We start from the raw sequence: 27,517 nt of genomic DNA, 5'->3' as shown, positions 1-27,517 counted from the left end.
TCTCAGAGGGACTCCGTGTGGTCAGAGGGCAGGAAGCACAGCAGGAAAACAGGGTGGGGACATCTCAGGAGAACAGGACTTCTCATGCTGGGAGGTCCCTGAGGACTTAGGTGTCAGTGACTGTAACCTGCGCAGGTGACGAGGACATGAAGATGCCAGTAAAGAGCCCCTGCCTGTCCCCTCACTCACCTCTAGGACGTAGGGAGGGGCCCTCCATGAATGCAGTTTTATTACCAAGCATGATGAGCACCAAAACCCCTCTCAGAAGAAATGGCTGACGTTCCTGCCTCGCCCTCTGTGTGCCAATATAACTGTGACGTGACTTTGCCTGCAGCTGTCTCAGGCTATGCAGAAAGCTGTGAAGAATGCACAGACATTAACAGGGCATTTGGATTCTAGGGAAGCCACAAGTGATGTCATAGGTGTAGAAGACAGACCTCCCCTAAGGCCGAGCCTCTGAGTTCTAAAGACTGTGACTGGAGTTTATTTTTTAAATATTATTTTAACGGACAAATGATACACATTTATGTGGTACAGTGTGATACTTTGATATACGCATACAACGGGAATGTTTATCAAACTGATTAATATATTTGTCACCTTGCTTACCCCTCATTTTTTATGATGAGATATTTGGAATTTACTCTTAGTTATTTTGAAATGTACATTACATTTTTGTTGACTATAGTTACCCCACTGTGCAGTAGATCTCAAAACGTCTTCCTCCAATCTGAGGTTTTGTCTCTTCTGACAAAGGAGGTCTTGCGGCATTCCTCTCTGTGGCTGGCTTATTTCCCATAGAGTAATGTCCTCTGGGCCAGCACATGGCAGGCTTTCCTCCTCACTGAAGGCGGAATAGCACCGGTTCTGCCTCCGTTCATCGGTCGCTGGGCACTTTGGTTGATTTCTCTTCTTGGCCCTTGTGTGTCACACTCCAGTGAATGTGGGGATGCAGATAATCTCCTGAATTTTGGATCGATTTCAGTTCCTTTGGATAAATGCCCAATAGCAAGATTGCTAGATCATATGGTAGTTGTATTTTTAGTTTTTTTGTTAGAAACCTTCGTACCATTTTCCATAATGGCTGTACTAATTTGCATTCCCACCAACAGTGTGCAAAGGTTTTCTTTTCTCTGCGTCCTCACCAACAGGTATTTTTCCTCTTTTTAATAAAAGCCATTATAACCAATGTGAGCAATATAAGGTGATGTCTCCTTGTGGTGGTTTTTGGTTTGTTTTTTGTGTTCTTTCGAGAGGGAGTCTTGCTCTGTCACCCAGGTTAGAGTGCAGTGGTGCGATCTCAGCTCACTGCAACCTCTGCCTCCCAGGTTCAAGCAATTCTCCTGCCTCAGCCTCCTGAGTACCTGGGATTACAGGCATGTGCCATCACACTCGGCTAATTTTTATATTTTTAGTAGAGAGAGGGTTTAGCCGCTTTGGCCAAACTGGTCTTGAACTCCTGACCTCAAGTGATCTGCCTGCCTCAGCCTCCCAAAGTGCTAGGAGGCATGAGCCATCACACCTGGCTTCCTTGTGGTTTTAATTTGTGTTTCCCTGATGATTAGTGATGTCAAGCAACTTTTCATGGATGTGTTGGTCATTTGTGTGCCATCCTTCGAGAAATGTGCCTTTAGAATATAGCAGTTTGTTGGTCTTAGAGAACTTTATTTTTAATTGAAGGAATTCATTGGCTGTGGTGCAATGCAAAATGAGCATATTCGTGTAGTGACAAGTGTGTGAGCCCTAATATCTCTTCCATCTGTCAGTCCTACAGCCACTAGAAGGGTCTTAGAATACAGGCCCTGATGAGAACCTAGTTTTCTGAATGGTGCTGGGAGGATTCTTGTTATTCACACTTTCCTGAAGCATGGCACCTGTGTCCCGGAGCTGGCCTCAGATCCAGCCAGACTGAGGCCGGCGCCACCCTTCCAAGGACAGAGGACTGAGGGCTGTGAATTAAGAAAGCCGTTGCCACTAGTCCAAGTGGTCTGACCCGTCTTTGGGTCACGTGCAGAGGCTGTGAGGCTCACCGAAGACCCATAGCCCTTTGCTGCTGGTGCTGTGTGCAGGGACCACCTACCTGGTCCTGTTCTTTATTGATTCTGTATGTGTGTGTGCACATGTATGTGTGGGCACGTGTGTGAATGCATGTGTTTGTGCATGGGCACATGTGTGCATGAGTATGTGAATGTGCATGCATGTGTGGACATGTGTGTGCACACTTGTGCATGGGCATCTGTGTGAATGTGTGCACGTGTGTGCATGAGTATGTGTGTCAATGTGTGTATGCATGCATGTGCATGGGCATATGTGTGTCAATGTGTGCCCATGTGTGCAGGGGCACGTGTGAATGTGCATGTGTGTGCATGGACACCTGTGTGTAAATGTGTGCATGCACGTGTATGGGCACGTGTGAATTTGTGCATGTGTATCTGCATGGGCACTTCTGTGTTAATGTGTGTGCATAGGCATCTGTGGGTGAATGTGTGCATGTGTGTGTGCATGGGCACCTGTGTGTGAATGTGCACACACATGTGTATGGGCACGTGTGTTTGTGCTTGCGCATCTGCATGGGCACCTGTGTTTGAATGTGTGTGAGTGCGTGTGTGCGTGGGCACCTGTGTGTGTGTTGAAGGCTTCCCGGGACTGCCTCCCACACGGGTGTGTAGGGTGAGTCACGGTAAGTGCTGTTCTATGCATGCCGGCTAGGCCTGGGCAGAGCTGTGCTGAGGGCTGACATCTGATGGGGCTGCGGGGGCACTGTCTATGTGATGAGGAGAAGGAGGCCCAGCCTTACCATGGCTGAATCACAGCTGCATCCCCCCAGGCCCGCTGCTCCTGTGGTTTTTGGTCTCTTCCTTAATTTTTAGGGGTCTTTTTATGTTTATGATTTTATCACTTGAGGGATTAAATCATGGGCAAACACTACAAAGGCAGGGTTTAGGGAAAGCTTGGCTCCTGGCCCGAGGTCAGCGTTTCACCTACAGCCATGAGCGACTGGCTTCAGCCGTTCCTCCGTCTTGTGACTGTCATGCAAGTGCTCCTGCCTCAGCTGGGCGCTTTCTGGCTCGGCGGAGCCGCCTTCCTGCTGTGGAAGCTGATGTCACCCCACCTGTGCCCCTCACCTTTGCAGAGTTGAGGCATTTTCTAATGTGATGCTGAGATTCACATACAAGTAACTGATCATGGCTTCACTTGAGCGAGCACTGCCTGCAGGGAAAGCACCACAAGGCGTCACCGAAGTGGGTTCTGTCAGCTGAGCTCCCCGTGGCCAGACCTCACGGAGTTGCTTCGTGTGTGCACTGGTTGGCCTGTTTGGTTATTGCTCCGTGAAAATTCCACAGATTTAAATCTACAGTAAGAAAAGTCTAACTAAACACTTAAGAGACTACAGCTTTGAAATTTTAATGCTTCCTAATTTACCCAGGTGAAAACACCAGTCTTCATCTCCTGTTTTCAATTATCAGGGAGCAGGTGGGAAGATCCACAGCCAGGCCTCCAGTCACCAACAGCAACTGGGCTGTGCAGGCTCCACTCTGGGGTGGTCCACTCTTGGGGTGGTGGGGGGTCCACACAGCCATCTGGGGAGTGAAAAGGGGTGACCTGTGGGTCTGCGCTGGTGGCCATGCTGGGGGACCACGCAGAGCCATCTGGGGAGTGAAGAGAGGACTTGTAGGTGCCTATGTGGGGGGGCGGTCCACGCTGGGGGCCCCATGCAGAGCCATCTGGGGAATGAAAAGGGGTGACCTGTGGGTCTGCGCTGGCGGCCATGCTGGGGGACCACGCAGAGCCATCTGGGGAGTGAAGAGAGGACTTGTAGGGGTCTATGTGGGGGGGGCGGTCCATGCTGGGGGCCCCACGCAGAGCCATCTGGGGAGTGAAGAGAGGACTTGTAGGGGTCTGTGCTGGGGGGCAGTCCACGCTGGGGGCTGCACACAGAGACATCTGGGGAGTGAAGAGGGTTGACTTGCTTACTGTGTGGCATTTTTAGTTCCTGAAATCCTGGCTGTTTTGGAGCTTTCAGATTATTTTATGAATCAAATAATGGAAACTTCATGCAGCTGGCACAGCTGGTGGGTGTAGAGAGAGTGATGTGAGCACCTTGGCTGTTCTCCCACCTGCTTCCAGGCAGCGGGACAGGAGTGAGGACTGGCATGGGCATGGTGGCTCCCTGGCTGCTGCAGCCAAGGGAGTCTGGTCTGCGCAGGTCTGACCTTTCAGAACTGCTGCTGGCAGGAGCCACCTGTACCCGTATCTCCAGTGCGGCTGCACAGCAGTGACCTGTTTTGGCAAGCTTAGTTACTTTGCTGAGACTGGGCATGCTCAGGGTGAGGAGGGGGCGGACCGGGCGTGCTCACGGTGAGGAGGGGGCGGACCGGGCGTGCTCAGGGTGAGGAAGGTGGTGACCCAGGTTTTCCTTTCTCTGGCCCAGGTACTCTTCCTACCTAGCACCCACACCAGGTGTGCCCTCCATGCCTTTGGTCTTCGAGTATTTTAAAAATCAGGTGCTTGGTGTTGATGTATTAGATAGAAGTGTTTTCTCAAACCTTGTCTGTCCTCCGTGGTAATTATGTCATATAATCATAGTCTTATAGAATCAGAGGGAACTACACTAGCAGCCTCTTAATGCAACCCATGGAGCACCAGCCCTGTACTGAGCCCTTTCCATACACTTCGAATTTGTCTGTCAACAAACCTGGGCGAGGGCTGTTCTTTCTGTCCCCGTTTTACATGTGAGGACACTGAGGCCACAAACCAAACAGCAGGGCTGGGGTTGTGTCCTGGTTCTGCAGACTCCAGATTCCATGTGAACTCTGGAGGGAGGGCTTGGGAGGTTAGCTCACTGTCCAGTACCGAAGGCTGGGCAGTGCTTCTGCTGGAGCGGGGCGGGTCATGGATTCTCATCTCTCTTTGTTGCCCTCTCAGGATGCAGGGAGCCAGCAGATAGGTTTCTTGCTTGGAAGCTGCGGAGTTACTGTAGCCTTGACTAGTGATGCTTGCCATAAAGGACTTCCCAAAAGCCCAACAGGAGAGATCCCACAGTTTAAAGGTAGGCCACCAAGCCTCTGAGAGCTCGCATGCCCAAGTCTTTTGTCAGAAGACAGCTGCGGAAATGCATCATCCCGCCTGAGTTGCAGACCCACGACTTTTCACGCGTCCACATCTCTGATGACACATCTGGGTGACTGGCCCGTGGGGTGACATGATGTAACACGTGGTGGTGGATTGGGTGCTCGTCTGTTGACGTCTTAGATCCCATGACATATGGAAACACCAGAGATTTCCATCTAGTTGAAGTGGTTGAAAGTATACCTCAAGAATGGAGAGAAATTCTACAGACATACTTTCTGGGCAACACTTAAAAGGAACTTGTTGTTCATTTCCAAGGTTGGCCAAAGCTGCTGTGGTTTGTCACAGAGTCGAAGCATCTCTCCAAGCCACCCCGAGACTGGTTCCCTCACATTAAAGATGCTAATAACGACACTGCATATATTGAGGTGAGTCAGCCTCGGCCTCCACTGGCCCTGGTGTGACCTTGGGAACTAACATGCATTTCTGATGGTTACACAAATGCCAGAATTAAGGGACTCAGAGCACCTCAAATAACCGGGAAAGCTGCCTTGACCTCTCAGCCCCTTTCCTCACACTTTCTGTCTTGTTTCAGTACAAGACGTGTAAGGACGGCAGCGTTCTGGGCGTGACGGTGACGAGGACTGCACTGTTGACCCACTGCCAGGCCCTGACGCAGGCGTGCGGCTACACGGAAGGTGGGCCTGCCAGACCCCGGCTCCTTGGGACCCTGGTTCTAACCGGGACACCTGACACAGAGGCCACATCACTCCCGCGAGGAGCTGTAGAAATAGCGTGAAGTTCGTGCCCAGTTCCACTGATGTTAACTTATTGTTGAGTTAGGGTATCAGCTCCGCCTGCCGTAGCAAAATACCACAGACTGGGCAGCTTCAACAGCAGACATTTATGTTTTCACAGTGCTGGAGGTCAGAGGTCAGCGTGCTCTTGGGCAGTTCCCAGTGAGGGCCTCCTGGCTTCTCATAGGAGGTGTAAGAAGATGTGTAGTTAGGAGCCCATCCTTACGAACCCATTGAACGTGAATGACCTCCTTAAAGGCACTGTCTCCACACACAGCCATGCTGGGGCCTGGGGCTTCAACATGTGGATTTGGGGAGACGTTGGGAACCCCATGCAGGTTCATCCCTAGGTGCACATTGGTGTATCGTCGGGAATTGTAAAGAAAATGCCCGCGTGTCTGCCCACCCGTACCCATCGTGTCAGACTCTGGGCTTCCATGGCTGAGAAGAATTGGTGCCCATTCTGTGTTTTCTTTCCCCTTGCTGGGTTGGTATGGGAGGCAGAGAGGGGAAGTGAGTGGAGGGAACCGTGGCAACTGTGCTGAAATGGCACAGAGTGAAGGGTGCGGGCAGACCCCAGGATCCCCAGAGACTCATTGGTGCCCTGAGTCCTGCTGAGACCCCCTAAAACCTCCTGAGATGCTCTGAGACCCCGTGATGTGCCCTGAGGCCCTTTGAGACCCCCCCAGAGAACCCCCGTGGCCCTGAGATCCCTTGGGATGCCCTGAGGCCCCTTGAGACCCACTCCAGAGACCTCCTGAAGCCCCCTAGTGACCCCCTTGACCAGGGTCCTGACAGGGCACAACTGCAGTGTGCAGCCCTGCCTGGCATCTCTTTCTGGAACTTGGCGGAGCCATGGTGGCATGTGTTGCTCCGCTGTGGAATGAAAGGCTTTTCTTTTTCTACTGTTTTTATTCTCCCTATCCTGATTATCTCCCTTTTAAAAACAGCACATGTGTCTCGTGGGTATTCAGATGTTTGGCCGTGGACTTTTCACTGTGGGGATGCATTGTCCTAGTTTCACCGCCCTGTTGTCTAACCTTAGGACCCCTGTTACCTGCCCTAATAATGCCTCTAGGTTCCAGGGAAGTCACCCTTGCAGAGGTTGGATGGGAACAGAGCCATTCGCTCCTGACTTCACTGCTTTAAAAAGGAACTTGGGCTGTTTCCTTTTGGCTGTTTGTTGTGAAAGCCGCTCAGTCTGTTCCCGCCACACTTCAGCCTGTGGAAGGGGAGGTGAGACTGAGTCACGTGCATGCAGCTGCTGGCCTTGGCTGGCCGGGTGACTTCAGGAGAAAGCTGGGCCTGTTCCTGGCCAGCTCCGGGGCTTCACTTCCATGCTGGGTGATAGAGATCCTCGTCAAACACGAGCTTTTAGCACCTTTTTAGAGCCCTCCCCCATAGTCATTGAATAGACTTCTCTCTCTCTCTTCCGAATTCCGCTGCCTCCTTTTTTATCGCAACCCCAGACTTGGAGACTTCCAGTAGAGCTGCGTAGGCTCCTGCGTTGAGAAAAATCCACCTCCTCCTCTATGCACGCAGGGCACGCTGGCTGCAAAGCTTCCTCTCCTGGGAGACTCACGAGGAAGCGAAAAGAAATTTTTTAAAGGAAAAGGCAGGGAGGGGGAAATACATAGAAAGAGAAGGAACACGGTGGTTTACTGGTTTGTTTTTTGTTTTTTTGAGACGGAGTTTTGCTCTGTCACCCAGGCTGGAGGGCAGTAGTGTGATCTCAGGTCACTGCAACCTCTGCCTCCCAGGTTCAAGAGATTCTCCTGCCTCAGCCTCCCGAGTAGCTGGGATTACAGGTGCCTGCCACCATGCCAGCTAATTTTTATATTTTTAGTATAGATGGGGTTTTGCCATGTGGGCCAGGCTGGTCTCGAACTCTTGATCTCAGGTGATCCACCCACCTCAGCCTCCCACAGTGCTGGGATTACAGGTGTGAGCCACCCTCTCTGGCCAGAAACACTGTGTTTTAAGGCGCAGCATGGAGAGCTAATGCTGCTCACTCACGTGTCAGGATATCTGTCTAGAAACTCCAGGATGGTCGGCACTCAAACAGGTCTACTTGGAGGCTACAGAATTTCCACCAAGATACAGCAAAATGATATTTTTCCAAGATCTGTTACTACCCCCAATGCAATGTTGGATTTTCTTTGCATTTTGATCTGTGCTGCCCTGTCCTAAGTAAAAATCTCCTGACTCCCTCTGTCGTGCAGCTGAAACCATTGTGAATGTGCTGGACTTCAAGAAGGACGTCGGGCTCTGGCATGGCATCCTCACAGTAAGTGAGATCCGCCCCCCACTGCAACTGTCCACACAGGAGTCTCCTGCCCGCCCTGCCTGTACCCTGCCTGTCCACACAGGAGTCCCCTGTCCCACCAGCCTCTGTCCACACAGGAGTCCCCTGTCCCCTCAGCCTCTGTCCACACAGGAGTCCCCTGTCCCTCCAGTCTCTGTCCACACAGGAGTCCCCTGTCCCTCCAGCCTCTGTCCACGCAGGAGTCCCCTGTCCCTCCAGCGTCTCTCCACGCAGGAGTTCCCTGTCCCTCCAGCCTCTGTCCATGCAGGAGTCCCCTGTCCCTCCAGCATCTGTCCACGCAGAAGTCCTCTGTCCCCTCAGTCTCTGTCCATGCAGGAGTCCCCTGTCCCTCCAGCCTCTGTCCACGCAAGAGTCCCCTGTCCCCTCAACCTCTGTCCATGCAAGAGTCCCCTGTCCCCTCAGCCTCTGTCCATGCAGGAGTCCCCTGTCCTCCAGCGTCTGTCCACACAGGAGTCCCCTGTCCCTCCAGCCTCTGTCCATGCAAGAGTCCCCTGTCCCATCAACCTCTGTCCACGCAAGAGTCCCCTGTCCCCTCAGCCTCTGTCCACACGGGAGTCCCCTGTCCTCCAGCGTCTGTCCACACAGGAGTCCCCTGTCCTTCCAGCCTCTGTCCATGCAGGAGTCCCCTGTCCCTCCAGCATCTGTCCACACAGGAGTCCACTGTCCCGCCAGCCTCTGTCCATACACGAGTCCCCTGCCCGCCCTGCCTGTCCACACAGGAGTGTGCTTGCTGTCGGAATACAAGTGACTAGATTTGAATACATGTCCACCTGGGCAAGTTGCTTCTCCCCACACTGTGAGTGGAAGACCATCACTGTTAGGAGGCTGATGCTGTCACTAACGTGGTTCACGGCTACACCACAACACCAGGTGTTTCAGCAGCCACTAGTGTGAGGGTCTTGGATGCATGGATTGAGGTTATAGCTGCCAAAAAACAGCTGACATGGAGTTCATTATCTTTCTTCCCACACTTTTGGCATTCAGTATCTTACAGTAACATCAAAGGTTGGTTTGTGTGTGGATCACTGTCCTGTGCATCTGGTTAGCTGGATGTTCCTGTGTTACAGGCGTTTATGGGGCCTGCTGTTGTGTTACCTGCAGGGAAAAGTCGTTTATGGATTTGCCCTTGAAGGTGGAAATCAGTGTGTGTTACAGAGAAACGACTGTCTCACGATCGTGAGTGCCCCGGATGACGGCGCCGGGCTGTGGGTGCTTTTCATGGGGAAGTAACCTTGTTTTTTAAGGCAGGCTTGGCACTTAAAAGCTACACGGAGCATGACTGCTTAGATGCTCCCCTGGTCTGTTTCATATGTGGTAATTTCCGCTCATTTTTCTTTTGAATAATTTCTCATGCTAAAGCATCTTACCTTTTGGAGGTAGAAAATTCTAGTAGTTGTCGCATGAGTCATGGACATATGAATACAGGGTTTGCTGTTTCTCAGTGAAGCAGAACTTGTGAGGAGGAGCCAGCAAGTATCTCCTAGGCCAAATATCTGAGGCTCCAGAGAAGCCCATCTGGCGTCTTTCTGTGACACATGTGGGTCGTCTCTGAAGCCTGGTTGCTGTTAGGGGAAGGGATGAGCAGCGTGGTACTGGCACCGTCCTGTGCTGGTGCGGGGGATGGGGGGAGCCCCAACTTTGGGATTGGAGGACCTGGGCTCGTGTCTCAGCCTTTGCTTTGTGACTCGGACATGTCACCTTTGCGTCTAAGGCCCTTCTCAAATCTGAACCTCAGTTTTCCTGTCTGTGAATGGGAACGGCAATCCTATTTGATGTGGCCGAAAGTTTAAGCACCTGCTGCACCTGTATGTTTGGTGCATGTGATTCAGTTATCAGGTCCTGAAGAACAGACAGCTACCTTACTGTTGCTGTTACTTGCTCTCGTTATTAGGACGCCCGAATTTCTGGCTGTGACGTTGTCTGCACAGCCCTGCTTCAAGGCCTCATCCTGGAGCCACCTTGCTCCTTGAGTATCTCTTACGGGTGGTGCCAGCTTTGTTCTCGGGGTACAGCTGGCAGGTGCGGGTCTCTGCACCATCGCATCTGAAGTGAGGTCTCTGAGCAGACTGCAGCAACCAGAAAGATGCCCTCACCTCCCCCAGCACAGAGTAGGGAGGGAGCCGGCAGAGCTCTGGGGAGGGAAGGGGCATGTCGTCTTTCCTCTTTCATCTGGAGCTTCCCCAATCAAGCCAGTGGCTCTGCCTCTACCCTATAGCCTGCAAGACTGCAAGAATCCCAGCCTACCGCACAGCCTGCCTGTGGCACATGTGTGCGTGCTGCCCATGCAGGTGTGAGTCTCAGCCTCAGCGTGCAGCAGTGTGCAGGTGTGAGTCCTGCCCCAGCGTGTAGCAGTGTGCAGGTGTGAGTCCTGCCTCAGCGTGCAGCAGCATGTGGGTGTGAGTCCCAGCCTCAGTGTGCAGCAGTGTGCAGGTGTGAGTCCCAGCCTCAGTGTGCAGCAGTGTGCAGGTGTGAGTCCTGCCTCAGCGTGCAGCAGCATGTGGGTGTGAGTCCCAGCCTCAGTGTGCAGCAGTGTGCAGGTGTGAGTCGTGCCTCAGTGTGCAGCAGCATGTGGGTGTGAGTCCCAACCTCAGTGTGCATCAGTGTGCAGGTGTGAGTCCCAGCCTCAGTGTGCAGGTGTGAGTCCTGCCTCAGCGTGCAGCAGCATGTGGGTGTGAGTCCCAGCCTCAGTGTGCAGCAGTGTGCAGGTGTGAGTCCCAGCCTCAGTGTGCAGCAGTGTGCAGGTGTGAGTCGTGCCTCAGCATGCAGCAGCATGTGGGTGTGAGTCCCAGCCTCAGTGTGCAACAGTGTGCAGGTGTGAGTCCCAGCCTCAGTGTGCAGCAGTGTGCAGGTGTGAGTCCTGCCTCAGTGTGCAGCAGCATGTGGGTGTGAGTCTCAGACTCAGTGTGCAGCAGTGTGCAGGTGTGAGTCTCAGCCTCAGTGTGCAGCAGTGTGCAGGTGTGAGTCGTGCCTCAGTGTGCAGCAGCATATGGGTGTGAGTCCCAACCTCAGTGTGCAGCAGTGTGCAGGTGTGAGTCTCAGCCTCAGTGTGCAGCAGTTTGCAGGTGTGAGTCTCAGCCTTAGTGTGCAGCAGTGTGCAGGTGTGAGTCCTGCCTCAGCGTGCAGCAGCATGTGGGTGTGAGTCCCAGCCTCAGTGTGCAGCAGTGTGCAGGTGAGTCTCAGCCTCAGTGTGCAGCAGTGTGCAGGTGTGAGTCTCAGCCTCAGCGTGCATCAGTGTGCAGGTGTGAGTCTCAGCCTCAGTGTGCAGCAGTATGCAGGTGTGAGTCCCAGCCTCAGTGTGCAGCAGTGTGCAGATGTGAGTCTCAGCCTCAGTGTGCAGCAGTGTGCAGGTGTGAGTCCTGCCTCAGCGTGCAGCAGCATGTGGGTGTGAGTCCCAGCCTCAGCATGCAGCAGTGTGCAGGTGTGAGTCCTGCCTCAGCGTGCATCAGTGTGCAGGTGTGAGTCCTGCCTCAGTGTGCAGCATCATGTGGGTGTGAGTCTCAGCCTCAGTGTGCAGCAGTGTGCAGGTGTGAGTCTCAGCCTTAGTGTGCATCAGTGTGCAGGTGTGAGTCCTGCCTCAATGTGCATCAGTGTGCAGGTGTGAGTCCTGCCTCAGCGTGCAGCAGCATGTGGGTGTGAGTCTCAGCCTCAGTGTGCATCAGTGTGCAGGTGTGAGTCCTGCCTCAGCGTGCAGCAGTGTGCAGGTGTGAGTCCTGCCTCAGTATGCAGCAGCATGTGGGTGTGAGTCTCAACCTCAGTGTGCAGCAGTGTGCAGGTGTGAGTCCTGCCTCAGCGTGCAGCAGTGTGCAGGTGTGAGTCCTGCCTCAGCGTGCAGCAGCATGTGGGTGTGAGTCTCAGCCTCAGTGTGCAGCAGCATGTGGGTGTGAGTCTCAACCTCAGTGTGCAGCAGTGTGCAGGTGTGAGTCTCAGCCTCAGTGTGCAGCAGTGTGCAGGTGTGAGTCCTGCTTCAGCGTGCAGCAGTATGCAGGTGTGAGTCCTGCCTCAGCATGCACTAGCATGTGGGTGTGAGTCCCAGCCCCAGCGTGCAGCAGTGTGCAGGTGTGAGTCCTGCCTCAGTGTGCAGCAGTGTGCAGGTGTGAGTCCCAGCCTCAGTGTGCAGCAGTGTGCAGGTGTCAGTCCCAGCCTCAGTGTGCAGCAGTGTGCAGGTGTGAGTCCCAGCCTCAGTGTGGTGCAGCAAGGTGTAGGTACTAGCCAGTGTTTCGTAGTTTATTTTTCTCAGGAATCCCGATCTGCTGCAGCAAGGTCTGGCAGGAGCCAGAGTGAGTTTCCCCCAGCCCCATGTTTCAGGGCAGCATGTGATTCTCAAGATGGGTTCTGTGAAACGAAAGGTAGCATATCACACTAGGAAGAATTAGGCTTTGAGGATACGAAAGGTCATTGAAAATTACGATCCTGCACCAAAGGTTACATCTTCAAAAGGATTTGGACTTAAATTAATTATCTCAGTGTAGTTTAGGGAAAGCAGTGATGTTCAAGGGAGACCTTGAGAAGTCGCTTTTCCATAGACGTGCCTTTACAGGATCACAGCAAGACTCGGCCATTTCACACCTGACGGAGACCAACCATCCCTGCCCCTCCCCACCCTCCCACCCTAATGAGCCTCCAGGGCCCTGTGTGGCCTGTTGTCCTCGGTGTTCCCTGAGAGTCGCTCCTCCTCCAGAACTGTGTGGCCTATTGTCCATGGTGCTCCCTGAGAGCCGCTTCTCCTCCTCTCCAGGGCCCCATGTGGCCTGGTGTCCACGGCACTCTCTGAGAGCTGCTCCTCTGCCATGCCCTTTGTACTTGCCGTCCCTGCTGTCCCTATGGTCCCAACCTTAAGGAGCCTGCAGGGCCCTGTGAGGCTTGGTGTCCATGACACTGACTGAGAGCTGCTGCTCTGTGTGCCTCTCTATACTGGCCGTCCCTGCCATCCCCTCCCTGAAGAGCCTCCAGGGACCTGTGCGTCCTGGTGTTCATGGAATTCTCTGAGAACCACTCCTCCTCTGGGGGCCTATGTGGCCTGGTGTCTGCACCGCTGGCTGAGAGCTGCTCCTCTGCATGCCCCTCCATGCTCACCCTGTGTGTTCCTTCATTGATTGCAGAGTGTCATGAACATGATGCATGTGATCAGCATCCCATACTCGCTGATGAAGGTGAATCCTCTCTCCTGGATCCAAAAGGTCTGCCAGTACAAAGGTGGGTCTCAGCGGGTAGGGTGGCTCATGCCTGTAATCCCAGCACTTTGGGAGGGTGAGGTGGGTGGGTCACCTGAGGTCAGGAGTTCAAGACCAGTCTGGCCACCATGGTGAAACCCTGTCTCTACTAAAAATATAAAAATTAGCCAGGCGTGGTGGGGGGCGCCTGTAATCCCAACTACTCCGGAGGTTGAGGCAGGAGAATTGCTTGAACCCAGGAGAAGGAAGTAACAGTGAGCCAAGATTGTGCCACTGCACTCTAGCCTGGGCGATGAGCAAAACTCCATCTTAAAAATAAGAAAAAAAGTGGGTCCTATGTGGCTCTGGGGGGCTGGGTGACAAATGATTCTTCACCCTTCCCCACTACTCATCATAACCTCTTTTTCAATAGGGGATGGTCTGACAGTGGCACATACTAACCTATTTCTATTTTTCTATTTAGCAAAAGTGGCGTGTGTGAAATCGAGGGATATGCATTGGGCATTAGTAGCACACAGAGATCAGAGAGACATCAACCTCTCCTCTCTGCGAATGCTGATCGTGGCAGACGGAGCGAACCCCTGTAAGTGAAGAACCCATGTGAACTCGCGAGGCAGGCTATCTGTGGAGTCTTTTTTTTCCAGGTTTCGTTCTTTGCACTTTGATTTTTCTTTTTCTAATCTTTATCTTAGTAAAGAAGTGGTCTTAAAATAACCAAACAGTGTCACTCACTCTGGCCGAGAGGTACGATGGCATAAGGATAAGGACAGGCATTTGCAGACACCACAGCCCTGGGATTCAGAGGATGTCTTGGTTCTGTAGAGAAAGTTCCTTTGCTGACCCTGTTTCCCCTGGCTGTAAAATGGTGCTTAAGTCATAAACTTTCATGAGGATTAAATGAAATAAGCCCTAAGCAGGTAATAAGTGCCTCAGGAAATATTCGGCTGCTATTACTTTATGGTCTATAGTAGTTTCCTTGATCAGTAAATTAATTTGTCATTTTTAATGTAATTTCATTACTACATTCTCTAACAAAAATACCCAGATAAAGTAAACTAGCAGTTCTACAGAATGCTATTAATATACCTTGAGAAATATTTCAGTCAACTGAAATAAGAACCTAGCTGGCATGCTTTTGTGAGAAAAGATCTAAAGCTTAGAAGCAAAGTGAAATTGATGAAAGGAGGTTTCTTACCACATTTATGCAACATGCAGCATTTAAATTTGTAAACTAAAGCAGCATAAACTCCTTTAATGCCAGGAATACAAAATTAGACTCATAAACATGTTTTATAAACCATTTTCACTTATATAATTTCATAAATACTGAGCAAATTTAATAAACAATTGTTTTTAACCCATAACTCCACAGAACAATACATCTTACATAAAGGAAAGTATATCTGTATTTGGAAATAGTTTAGCTGATATGTTCTTCATAATTATGCCTCGCCCTCATCATTTAAATTAATTTAGAGGAAAGTTTTCAGCATTTGGTTTAGATTTTCCCCCTCTTGGACTTTGCATACTGAAAGTGGTGGAAGAGGTCTCAAGAAAAGTGACTGAAGTAAGTTCATCTGCCAGAAAAGGCATCATAAATGTGGAGATTGCATTCTTAAATTCTTGAGTTCTATTATTTTGAGAATAACAACTTTCAGTGTAACATAATTGTATTAAATGCAGTGTTTTTCCATGCTGCCTAGATCCACTTGTGCCTGAATCCGACCTTCAGAAATGTTTTATGTTACGGGATTTTGTAATTAGTCACTGTGCTTCAGCTGTCTGATCATTGTCCCTCTTTCACTCTAGGGTCTATTTCTTCTTGCGATGCATTTCTCAATGTCTTCCAAAGTAAAGGCCTTCGACAGGAGGTCATCTGTCCCTGTGCCAGCTCGCCAGAGGCCCTCACTGTAGCCATCCGGAGGTACTGGGTCATGCTGATTTACGTAGATAACCTAGAGACAATCCTAATTCAGCAGCAGAGGGAGATCAGGAAATCCTGACAGTCAATGCTGAGGGTGAGGGTGAAAATGGGACCTAACTTTTCAGGATGAGTTTATTTCTCTTTTATGTGCTGGAACAGATTCTTTCAAACAGCCTAGATTCGTTTATTAAAAAACATTGATCGCTCCCTGAAGTTTCACTGTAATTCCTTAGTAAGTGGAACTGTCTGGAGACACATGGAGCCATAATATCCAGTCCTTGCACGTTACTCCAGTTTCCAGGTGCTCATATCAGTGTCTGGTTTGATTTGGGATGGGATAGAGTAGGCACTAGAAGAAGTGAGATCCTCACAGCCGAGCACGCGCTCTGTGGCATGCCATTTCTGCGCTTCGCTGTCTTCACTTTCTGCCCTTTGGAATGCTGAACTTTAAAGGGCGCTGCTTTGCTAAGCATTCCAGCAGCTTAGTGCCACATCTAAGAGCTCGAAGGTCTGTGGTAACCAGATGTCCCAAGGAGTGCTTTCCTTGAGGCTGCCGTCATCCAGAGGGCCCTGGGTCAGGTCACTATGACCCAGATCACTGCAGCCTGCTATATGGCGGCATAGTGCTTGGGAAGGAAGTGGTAATGGGGGTGTAGAATCTGTGCTGCCAGGATGGAAAGTGTTCAACACCATCAATCTCAAGTGCTAGTGCAAGAAAGGCCTGTTTGAGCAACCTCTCTGCCATCAGCACTCATGTCAGAAAGTGTGTGACTCATCTAGACCTTTGTAACTTGTGACATGACTTATTTTTTAATATCTTTGCGTTCCATCCCTAATTAGGTTTTCTCTCATAGAGCACAGATATAGTGTAAATGACATAGGAAAGTCAGTGTACAAAGTACGTGAGTTCTGCTGTGCTTTATGAAAACATTGGGCTTTCCAAAAAATATTACTGAAATGATTTCCTTAAGTAAAGAGACCTTCTGAAGCTTTTAGGTGTTCATGTAATATTAACTAGATTAGCTGACTAGCAGGCTGAGAAACTGGAAACATTTGAAATATCAGAAGCCACTTTTAATTTTGATTAAACCAGAAGTTAAAAGTCTTACCTAATTTAAATAGATAAAAGAAGGTAACACTAACCAGAATCTGATCTTCACTTTTATATTTTTTAATTGTACTTTGGGCTCTGGGGTACATGTGCACATCCTGCATCCTGCAGGATTGTTGCATAAGTACATACGTGCCATATTCCCCCTCAACCCCATCACCTACATCAGGCATTTCTCCCAGTGTTATCCCTCCCCATCTGCCCCACCCCCTGCTGTCCCTCCCCTTCCCTCCCCTCCACCTCTCCACCTAGCCCAGTGAGTGTTGTTCCCTTCCCTGTGCCCAATTGTTCTGATTGTTCATCACCCACCTGTGAGTGAAAACATGCAGTGTTTGGTTTTCTGTTCTTGTGTCAGTTTGCTGAGAATGATGGTTTCTAGATTCATCCATGTCTCTACACAGGACACTAACTTGTCATTTTTTATGGCTGCATAGTATTCCATGGTGTATATGTGCCAAATTTTCTTTGTCCAGTCTATCATTGATGGGCCTTTGGGTTGATTCCAGCTCTTTGCTATCATAAACAGCACTACAGCAAACGTGTGCGTGTGTCTTTATAATAGAATGATTTATAATTCTTCGGGTATATACCTAGTAATGGGATTGCTGGGTCAGATTTGAGAAATCTCCACACTGTCTTCCACAGTGGTTGAACTAATTTACACTCCCAGCAACAGTGTAAAAGTGTTCCTTTTTCTTCACATCCTCTCCAGCATCTATTGTCTCCAGATTTTTTATGATCACTATTCTAACCGGTGTGAGATGGTATCTCAACGTGGTTTTGATTTGCATTTCTCTAATGACCAGTGATGATGAGCATTTTTTCATATGTTTGTTGGCCACATAAATGTCTTCTTTTGAAAAGTGTCTGTTCATATCCTTCATCCACTTTTGAATGGGTTTGTTTGCTTTTTTCTTGTAAATCTGCTTTAGTTCTTTGTAGATTCTGGATATTAGCCGTTTGTCAGATGGGTAGATTGCAGAAATTTTTTTCCTGTTCTGTTGGTTGCTGGTGTTTCTTTTGCTGTGCAGAAGCTCTTTAGTTTAATTAGATCCCATTTGTCTATTTTGGCTTTTGTTGCCATTGCTTTTGGTGTTTTAGTCATGAAGTCCTTGCCTATGCCTATGTCCTGAATGGTTTTGCCTAGGTTTTCTTCTAGGGTTTTTATGGTGTTCTTATGTCAGTTTTTAAAAGGATAGAGTTACCCTAACAGCAGGTGCTCTCTGAATAATCTTCTGGCATTCCTGTTAGACCTTGGAGAAGAAATACATCCGAGGTTGTAGTAGCGGATTTACCATCGCAATCCTGTTCTTCAGAGATTAGCACTAAAATGCGTGTCTATTTGAGGACCCAAGAGTGGATGCCAAGGTGGGGCTTCAGGCAGCAAACCTGGTGGGGCCTCGGGTCTGGAGCCAATTCAGAGCCTGGGTGGGTGGCTGCAGGATCCTGACCACCGCCCTTTGTCCCAGGCCTCATTGTCTTCACCGGAAAATGAGGGGTTGGGTTCAGTAATCTGTAAATTTCCTTCCACCTGTCAATGTTTAAGACCCCACAGTTCTGTCAAGTCACAGCTTTGCCACAGACAATTCAGAAAATGAGCCATTCACAAGCAGGAAGCCCAGAGTTATGATGGGGAGGGCGATGGCTCACCCGTGCTTCTCCATACACAGAGTTAGGGTGGGGTGCTTTGCCCATTTGCCTCCTGAGAGCACACCCTGTGAAGGCCCACAGCACCGAGCCCCAGCATCGATTGGCGAAAGGAAGAAAGGATCAGCAAAGGATGTTTGATCCTTTCTTGTAAAATCTTTTAAAATGCTCTCCAATTTTTTTTTTTGAGAAGATTAAAAGGTCAGGGTCTGTTACAGGCAAATGAAGCAGCAGCTGTTTACCGAGTGTGTCTTGGTGTGGCCCGAGAGACGTTTCTCTCATGGTTCATGGGGCTCAGGCATTAAACCCACCAACCAGCAAACATGCCCAGCATCAGGAGAACCTGCCGTATACACAGGGGGATCGTTAGTTTGAGTGGAGATTGAGCAGCTTCCAGGCTCTGTTTGTGACTGGCTGAAACAGAATCTGAACCTACCTCCACCCCAGACTGATGAATCTGTGTATTAGATGTACCAGAGACTAGGAGCTGATCTGAGCCAGAAGGCTGGGGCAGCCGACCTGGCCCCGGGAGGCTTGGCTCCTGTCTGCTGGCCTCCAGCATGCCTCTGCCCGTCCTCTGGCCTCTCCACTCCGGATGATAACCTGCAGCCATTGTCAGTCTTTAGAGCCATAGTCACTTGTTCCCAGATAACCACTGAAAACACCAGAACCGGGGCAGGCGGGTCTCCCTGGAGCTGTTCCACCCCAGAGGGAGGGTGGCTGCCTCGCCTGCTGTTCTTCCGGGTCCTGCAACCCCCTCCAGAGACAGGGTCACCTGGGTCCCGGAGCCCTTCCCCAGAGCCCATGTGCCTCCAGAGGTCTGGGGAGCCTGTGCTCTGTTTCCCACAGCCAACCACAAAACTGGGAAGTGGGAGGGCAGGATTCGTGGGGCGGGCCCTGTTTGCAAGAGCACTTGGTCAGAAAACAGTCTTGGCTGGGCCTGGCATGGAGCTGCGAGCACTAAGGGCCTTGTCCCCTGGCCCCAGCGCCTCCTAGACGCTTCCCGTGTCACATTCCCCTCCCAGCCAGCTGTTTGCCCTTTTCTTTCACATGGGTCTGCGGGGAGAGCCTGCCCTCTGCTGCGGTCCCCTCACTGTTCAACCTGTGAGCACTCTTGTTCTTCTGTTTTCCCTCCTTCCTCTGCTTTCCAACCTGTCTCTGGCTCCATGTTAGCTTCTCATCCACTCAGGAGATGTTTTTAGAACACCTGTTGTTTGGCAGAAGTAGTTCTTGTGCTGTGGACGCAGCAGAAAGAAAGACCAGAAAGCGGCATGGTGAGGGAGGATGTCCACAGCCCATCAGGTCAAGGGAGAGGTCATTGCAGATACTGTGAACTTGCCCTGTGGTTTCACTGGGTGAACAAGCAGAATGTGTCCTTGCGTCACGGATGGATGGACCCCACTCTGCCCCTTTCTGTGCTTGGCATCTCCTTGGGTCTCAGCCGTGCCCGCTTGCCACCAGTTACCCATAGCAGCTGAGTGGAGCAGTGTGGCCTCAAGTGTTTACTTTCTGGCCCTTTCCTGAGAAAGTGTGCGACTCCTGCCATACGCAGCAAGTGACCATCTTAATTTCAACTCCCCTGCTGTGCACAGCCCTGGGCTTGGGCTCTGAAGAGGCCGGGAAGGTTCACTTCTCTCCCCTTCTTGAGTACCCCTGAGTGACAGGCAGAATGACCTCATGGTAGGCAGCTCCTGTGAAAAAACAAACTATACCATCAAAAGGTGTGTCAGGTGGGGGCGGGGGCTCACACCTGTAATCCCAGCACTTTGGCAGGCCGAGGCAGGTGGATCACCTGAGGTCAGGAGTTCAAGACCAGCCCAGCCAACATGGTGAAACCGTGTCTCTAGAAAAAAAATACAAAAATTAGCCAGGCATGATGGCGTGTGCCTGTAACCTCAGCTACTTGGGAGGCTGAGGCAGAAGAATCGCTTGAACCCAGGAGGCAGAGGTTGCAGTGAGCTGAGATCGTGCCACTGCACTCCAGCCTGGGTGACAGAGTGGGACGCTGTCTCAAATAAATAAATAAATAGGCCGGGCACGGTGGCTCAAGCCTGTAATCCTAGCACTTTGGGAGGCCGAGGCGGGTGGATCACGAGGTCAAGAGATCAAGACCATCCTGGTCAACGTGGTGAAACCCCGTCTCTACTAAAAATACAAAAAATTAGCTGGGCATGGTGGCGCGTGCCTGTGATCCCAGCTACTCAGGAGGCTGAGGCAGGAGAATTGCCTGAATCCGGGAGGCGGAGGTTGCGGTGAGCCGAGATCGCGCCATTGCACTCCAGCCTGGGTAACGAGCGAAACTCCGTCTCAAAAAAAAAAAAATAAATAAAAAATAAATAAATAAATAAATAAAAAGGTATGTCGGTAACACAGCTTTTTGAAGAGAAAGCGCTTTTGAGTTTCCAAATCCGCTTCATGATCCTTGCTCTGTCTTCTGACCTTCAGATGTTGATGAAAGATCTTTCCTCGCAGACTCATCTGAGCCTTGTTTTAACCTGGACACTCCCCCTTGCAGAGGGTCCGGACGCTTGCCTTGACGAAGTTGCTTCGCCTTTCTCCTCAGCACTCTATCCCGTGACTCTTCCCGGTCTTTAAAACCAAAAGGCAAGCATTTCACGATTCACACAAGTCTGCAATATACCAGGGAGATGAAGGCATAGCCAAGATTACCCTGATCTGCTTATGTGGTAACAGCGGTGTTCATATCTCATGGTCTGTGCCTATGTCCTGTGTCCACGCCATGTGTCCCAGGCCACATGTGACATTTAGTGATGTGTGCCCCCTTCCATGTGGCTCCTGTATAAGATAACAAACCACAAAAAACCGCCCAGGAGAAGGTGGACAACTTTGAATCTAAGCCACGCTCACTGCTTCCTTACTGACTTCATGGTTTTAGCCAGACAGTACAATTTTGGGAAAATAGTCTTGTGATGTATTTGACAGTGCAGGTTGTGTTACCAATGTAAAAAAAAAAAATTTGTGTTACCCATGTAAATTAATCACAAGTACCACAGATGCCTCACCATTTCACCTTCCTTCTTGGATCTCAGAATGATAAATGCCTGTAACCAAAATTGAAATAGGAGGTTATTTTTTAAATTTAGATGTAAATACCCTCACAGACAACTGAAATAAAGCAGGTTGCAGGTTATGTGAAAAACTGTACTGTAGTTTCTAAAACCAACAGCTGATTTCAGGGTTTGGCTCCGTGGCTGTGCACCCTCTGCGGCTCTGCAGGCCTAGCAGCCGCCGGAGGGGCCCAGGACAATGGACACCTTGAGATGAGAAAGACAGGAGCAGAGAGACAGGTGATGCCTGGCTCTAAACCCCAGCAAATTTCCTCCATGCTGAGAACTTGTGCGTGGTCAATGCTACGCTGTGCCAGAACTGATTTTGGGGTTTGACTTGACTTAAAATCACCCTTCACCCCTTCAGTTTGCTGTTAGGATAGGATCGGTGGACAGAATCCAAGCTGTATCACAAGATGGCTTAGTCAGCTAATATTTACCAGATGTTTGCTATGGTGTTCGTTACCTGGAGTTTGTCCATTACTTTGTAGATTTAAAAGTGCTTTCAAGTCTTCATTTTGATTTTCAAAAACACCATATTCAGTAGAAAAGGCAGGCGATTGGACTGACTGGACCTTCTGATATGTCACCTTGGACCAACCATCCTTCGAGGTTTCCAATCTCTTCCTTTGTGAATGAGGAAGCCAATACTGTGCCTGCTGATACTGGTGCCACCGGTGTCACAGGGCTGCAGCAGGTTGTGGGCAGGAGGTCACAGCCTGGCATCTGCAGCCACTGAGCCTGTGGACTGTGTGTGCCATGCACCTTTCCATTTGCCAGGCTTTGTAGCATTTCACTGTCCATGAAAAGTAGGGTCAGGCCCAGGAATACACAAAGATCTCGGCACTGTGGTCTTGGCACTGTGTTGACAATTCAATTCTGCTTTCACTTTGGTAATGAGCATAAGAAGCAGGGAGGATACAGTTTCTAATTTAAGTGTCAGTCATCATAATTTCTCATATTTTAACATTCCCAGTGGAAGCAATGTATGCACTTTTACTGTTAAAAGTGATTCAGAAATTGCTGCTTCTCTCCTGGCCTCCGCAGCCTCGTGCGATGGTCCCTCTGTCCTTGCAGCTGCCTGGCTGGAAACTCAGAACCTTTCTCGTGCCGCCCCTTCCTGGTGCCCTACCCCCCAATCCAGGCTGCCAGGAAACATCTAAATCCAGCTGTTTCTCTTTCCCCTGCTGCTGCCAGGGCTGCTCTCCCCTAGGCTCTGTGCTCCTGTTCTGTCTCTGGTCTGGCCAGAGCCCTCCTTGGCCTCTTGTTCAGGTGACAGAGTCTGCAGGAGTGCACGGCCCATGGGACCTGCCCGCTTGCCCTGGCTGCCTCTCTTCCTGCCCCTTCCTCTCACTTGCGTGGGCCTGGCTGTTCCTCCATGAGGAGGTTGAAGGCCTGCATCTGCTCTTTACTGCGCCTGTGCCCACCGCCTGCAGTGTGGCCCCTGCATTGGGAGGCGCGATTGCTCTTCCATGCGGGGACCTCATCAGCCTGCTTTTTTCTTGCAGTGTTACTGACTTCTATGTGCTGTGGGATTTGCTGGTATGTTTGTTTTTTCATTGTCTCTGGTATATAGTTGCTTCCTGATACATATTTTTTGAGTGAATGAAAGTAAAATTTAAAGTAGGTAAATTCAGGAAGTTCCTCCTGTACACTTTCCTGTGACAATCCCATGTCATTCACAAGAAGTGAAGGCCAGACCTCTTCCTGTGCGTTTATGCACGTGATATGCACACACTTGGCATTTTACACAAGCGGAGCCATGTGTGGTTTTGGGTTTTTGTTGGTTTTCATTTTACTTAGAAGATGTAGGTGCCACTGACAGCCTAAATACACTGTTGTGGCCATCTGCCGAGAACAGGCTCCGGCGGAGAAGCTGTGTCCTGTGTCGGCTGCTGCCGGCCCACTCAAGGCTGGTCCAGAGGAAGAGGAGGTGTGGGAATCCTTGGGCGGCGTGTCCGTGGCAGTATGCCCAGTGGTAGGGAAGAGGAGGCTCTTTCCATTCCTGTGGGCTGAGCTCTGTTAGAGTGAGTGTGGAGACCTGCTTGCAGCAGGCTTCCCAGAGCGGTGTGTGATTTTGGAGTTATGACAGGCAAAACTGGAAGGGCAGGCACTGACCAGGACACAGGCAGAAATAACCAGGTCAGGGCATGTGTCCTTCCCGCTGTCTCGCCCAGGGGTGCCCGTGGCCGTGTACATCAGGTTCCCTGCGGCCTGCACCCTGCACGGTGTCAGGAGGAGTGCTCTCTGGACACGGCTCACAGTGGGTTACAGCAGCCCCTCTCCAGAACCACCTCCCTGGAGTTGGCTTCAGTGGTCTTCTCAGATGTGCCACTTTCTGATTGGCATGATTGGGTTCAAACTGAAGGTCAGAAAAGGATTAAAAGGTCCAAGTTTAGTATTCCAGTTTGAATTAGGAATGACTGTGTTCTGAAAACTAGAAGCAGCCCCTGAGAGCTCCTGTGCCAGGTCTCCCTGCCCCTCTGTCATTCTTCAGTCTCATCAGGATACCTGCTGTCTTTTTATGGCGTTACTGTGCGTGCGATGCGTATTTAAACTGTTTAGTGCTGATGCTTTACGAAAGGATAATCTCTATAATTGGCCATTGCACTTCCACCTTCATTGCCCGGAGATGAGTTAGGTAATGACTCTATCTCAGTGGTGAAAATTTTCAGGAGAGAAGCCAGTGCGAGGCTTCAGCATCTGCATCTTTCATGATCCTCATGTTTAAGTCACTTTCGAGTAAATGTGAAGAAAGCCACACTCGTGCTTGTGTTTCCACCAACACCCTCCTCTCTGTGTTGTTTTCTGAATATATGAACAGCAGGAAAACTTCCCTGCATGCTGGGGTTTCATTTGTATGCCACAGAAAGGTTGGGACAGATGCGTGTTTTTAGAAAATGAGCCAGGGCCTTTGAACTCATAGTGTGTTCTGTCTCAAGACTTGAGGTGAATTTTCCACGCAGGAGAGGTCAGAGGCCAGGTTACTAAGTGAAAAATGGCTTTCATACGTTCTGCAAAGCTGTTTTAAGTGGGGTCTGGAAAGGCTTCCCTATAGGTTTGGCATGGGAACAAAATGAATGCCTTCTTAAATGTTGTCACATCCGGTATGGGAAGAACTACAGTGCTCACATTTTATTTACTCCTTATGATTTTTAAAGAAAAAAACAAGGCCGTGCGCAGTGGCTTACGTCTGTAATCCCAGCACTTTGGGAGGCCAGATCACGAGGTCAAGAGATGGAGACCATCCTGGCCAACATGGTGAAACCCCATCTCTACTGAAAAAAACACAAAAATTAGGTGGACGTGGTGACACATGCCTGTAGTCCCAGCTACTCGGGAGGCTGAGGCAGGAGAATTGCTTGAACCTGGGAAGTGGAGGTTGCAGTGAGCTGAGATTGTGCCACTGCACTGCAGCCTGGCACCTGGCAACAGAGTGAGATTCTGTCTCAAAAAACCAAGTGTTTGGCTGCTACATTGCTCTGTTTTGTTGCAGAGAAGGGTCTGTGGAGAATGGGTTTGAATGGGTACTAGGATGGGCGTTTCCTCTATGTTGTGATATAAGCATTTGTGTCCTGCTTTTTAACCATCTTCCAGAGACAGCTTGTTCTGCCCTAGTGACAAAGCAGAGATTGCATTTCCCGTGCTCTGTGCGGCTGGTTGCTTGCTTGGCTTTTAGTACATTTAATTTTAAAAGTATAGTGATTATCGGCAGTAGAATGCAAATAAAATTGCAGATGCATTTGCTCACTATTTGTAGAATTTTGGCCCTCTCTGGAAAATGTATCACTTAGTGATTCATTCCTGCAAAAAACAAAAAAGTAGATAAGTCAGAAGATGAGGCACTCACAGGAAAGCCACCCAGTGGCAGCAGGCACAGCAGGGCCAAGCATGGACATCTGAGCTGAGTCAGTCTGCAGGTACATCAGGGCAGAGCATGGATGTCTGAGCTATGAGTCAGTCTGCAGGTACATCAGGGCAGAGCGTGGATGTCTGAACTGAGTCAGTCTGCAGGTACATCAGGGCAGAGTGTGGACGTCTGAGCTGTGAGCAGCCCTGACAATGATGGGGGTTGGGGGGCATGGGAGCGGCAGCAGCCCTGGCAATGATTGGGGTGGGGTGGCATGTGAGAGCCGCAGCAGCCCTGGAGTTGGGGAGGGGGTGGGAGAGAGTTGTGGGAGCCAGCAGCAGCCCTGGTGATGGAAGTTATGGAGAAGCAGCCTAGCGCCTGGGCTCCAGGTACTGTACCCTCCCTCAGGTTACCCAGTACTGGAGGCAGGTCATTGCCAGAACTTATGCAGCTGGCTCTCCCCTCAGAAAAAGGCCAGTCTCCAAAAAGGAATGACCAGCACTCATTGCAGGGTGGTTGAGATTCTTTAAGAACATGAGTCAGAGACCTTGAAAGGACAAGGGCTGGAGATGTGCCGGTCCTCATGCATGTCTTCTGTGTGTGTGTGTGCCTGTCCTCAGGCATGTCTTGTGTTCATGTCCTATCTCCATGCAATCATGTCTGTGTTCATGTGTGTGTCCTTATGCATGCCTGTGTTCATGCATGTCCTCACCTGTGTGCCTGTCTTCATGTTTGTATTGATGTGGTGTGTGTCTTCACGTATCTGTCTCCACCTGTGTGTGCCTGTCTTCATGTTTGTGTTGATGTTGTGTGCCTTCACATGTCTGTTTTGACCTTCGTGTCTGTGTGTTCACACATTCCAGCCAAGTGGTAGCAGGAAGTCACGTTCTCTAGTGAAATCTGCTCTGTCTTCCTACGTGAACTGTATTTTCAACCAGGCATTTAAAGTTTCTTCTCTTTAAAACTGTGACCAGCCTACTATACTTTATGTTTTCTTTTCTCCTGATGTTAGTTTTAGAGTAGAAAAATACTAGGGAAATAGGGGCTTGTGATGCCTGAACTCATCGGAATTTTTTTAAAGGAATAATTGCAAGGCGAAAACCAGGAAACTATTTCCTGGCTACAAGTATGCCCTAAACCTTCTGCCATCTGAGTCTGTTACCATCTCTAGAATGTAGATGATAGAATTGATTTTCTTCAAGCTACATTGTGAAATTGTTGAACTAAACAACATAATTAGCTTTGTAATTACATAGTACTATTTGGATACCTTGATATTTTAGTAATGAAAAGGCAAAAATCGTACAAAACAATAAAAAAGTAATTCCAGAAAAGATAAAATATCCCCTTGTCACCACAGCTATCTTCTGTTTTTTGAAAGTATCCAGCCTAGAAGGCTGGAACAAAATCAAAGAAAAGGTATCCACAGTGAGAAGGATGCTGTCCGACACCCACTGGGGCTGATGTTGCCTGTACGAGTGATGGGGGGACACATCAGCATCAGTCCTGAGCCAGAGCAGCTGCCAAGAGCAAGCACTTCTGACTGCCCAGAAAAGTCAGACCCAGAGTTCCATAATCCCATGTGTAAGAGAAAGCAAGATAAACTAAAATACGTAACTTTATCTAAAAACTGGGATAAAATTTTGAAATTCTCTAACTACAGAATAGTTTATAGATGAAAATTACCTGAAGAAGAACATGATAATTAGGTAGCACTGAAGAGCAAGGCAAGTTTTCCTGTTACTTAACCCACCACCTGCCTTTTACAGTCTGTTAGAAGATGCTGAGAAGTTTGTTTTGGCTGAGGTGCGAGGTGCAGCAGGAAGACGCCAGAGGAGGGGCCTTCCCTATGGGGTCCCCCAGTTCCAGCCCGTAACCTCCCCTGGACACAGAAAGGTGGCTGATGCTTATGAGAACGAGTTTGCAAAAAGTTTATATGGTGTGATCCCTCTTTTGGTAACAAAAAATTAAATATCTGTAAAGAGTATATTCAGTGAAAAAAAAAGGCTATATACACAGGATGGGTGAGGTGATGAAGGTGGGAAGCTCGCTCTCTGAGCTCTCTAAGCTGAGAATTACTAGCTTGGAGATTACCCAGATAAGATGAAAGAAATGAAAGACCTTTGTTTACTCACTTGCTTAAGGATTCAGCCAATGACAAGTGGCACTAAAGCTGTGCAGATGCAATTGCGGTTCCTCTGTAAGCCCGAGAACTAGAGGCTGGTAAGGCTTGTTTACTACTGGATCTGTCTGTTTTGTGTTAATGACCTGAGCCTGGCCAGGCTCTGCTTGTGGTCAGGAGTAGTGAACTGTGGATGTGTTCATTGAAATTAATAGGAGCTGCTTCTTCAGGTGTTATTCAGGCAAGGCTCATGAAATGTTTTACAGAGGCTGAAAGTGCTATGACAGGTAAATGGTGCAAACTGTTCCATTGAAGCCATAGTGCACATTCCTCCTGAGGCCTCATTGCTGAGTCTGGTGTGCATCCCTCCTTTTTGTCAGTCTGTCTGCATTGTTATAAAGGAATACATGAGGCTGGGTAATTTATAAGGA

The 27,517-nt window shown here is 49.8% G+C and overlaps 1 protein-coding gene across 5 annotated transcripts in view; it reads left to right on the top strand.

The window, feature by feature from the left end:
- The window catches only part of DIP2C (disco interacting protein 2 homolog C), a 391,979-nt gene that overhangs the window by 268,302 nt on the left and 96,160 nt on the right, over window positions 1–27,517 (top strand). For all 5 annotated transcript variants that reach the window (XM_064371797.1, XM_064371795.1, XM_064371793.1 and 2 more), the window contains 7 exons: window positions 4,927–5,050; window positions 5,389–5,498; window positions 5,666–5,768; window positions 8,090–8,154; window positions 13,293–13,386; window positions 13,828–13,947; window positions 15,174–15,288. In XM_064371797.1, the coding sequence (XP_064227867.1) occupies window positions 4,927–5,050; window positions 5,389–5,498; window positions 5,666–5,768; window positions 8,090–8,154; window positions 13,293–13,386; window positions 13,828–13,947; window positions 15,174–15,288 (731 nt within the window). The remainder of the gene's footprint in view (window positions 1–4,926; window positions 5,051–5,388; window positions 5,499–5,665; window positions 5,769–8,089; window positions 8,155–13,292; window positions 13,387–13,827; window positions 13,948–15,173; window positions 15,289–27,517) is intronic.

Source organism: Aotus nancymaae, unplaced genomic scaffold (genome assembly GCF_030222135.1).
Source record: "Aotus nancymaae isolate 86718 unplaced genomic scaffold, 86718_ANA_hifiasm-v0.15.2.pri h1tg000173l, whole genome shotgun sequence".
NCBI lineage: Eukaryota > Metazoa > Chordata > Mammalia > Primates > Aotidae > Aotus > Aotus nancymaae.
This window is presented reverse-complemented; position numbering and strand designations above follow the sequence as displayed.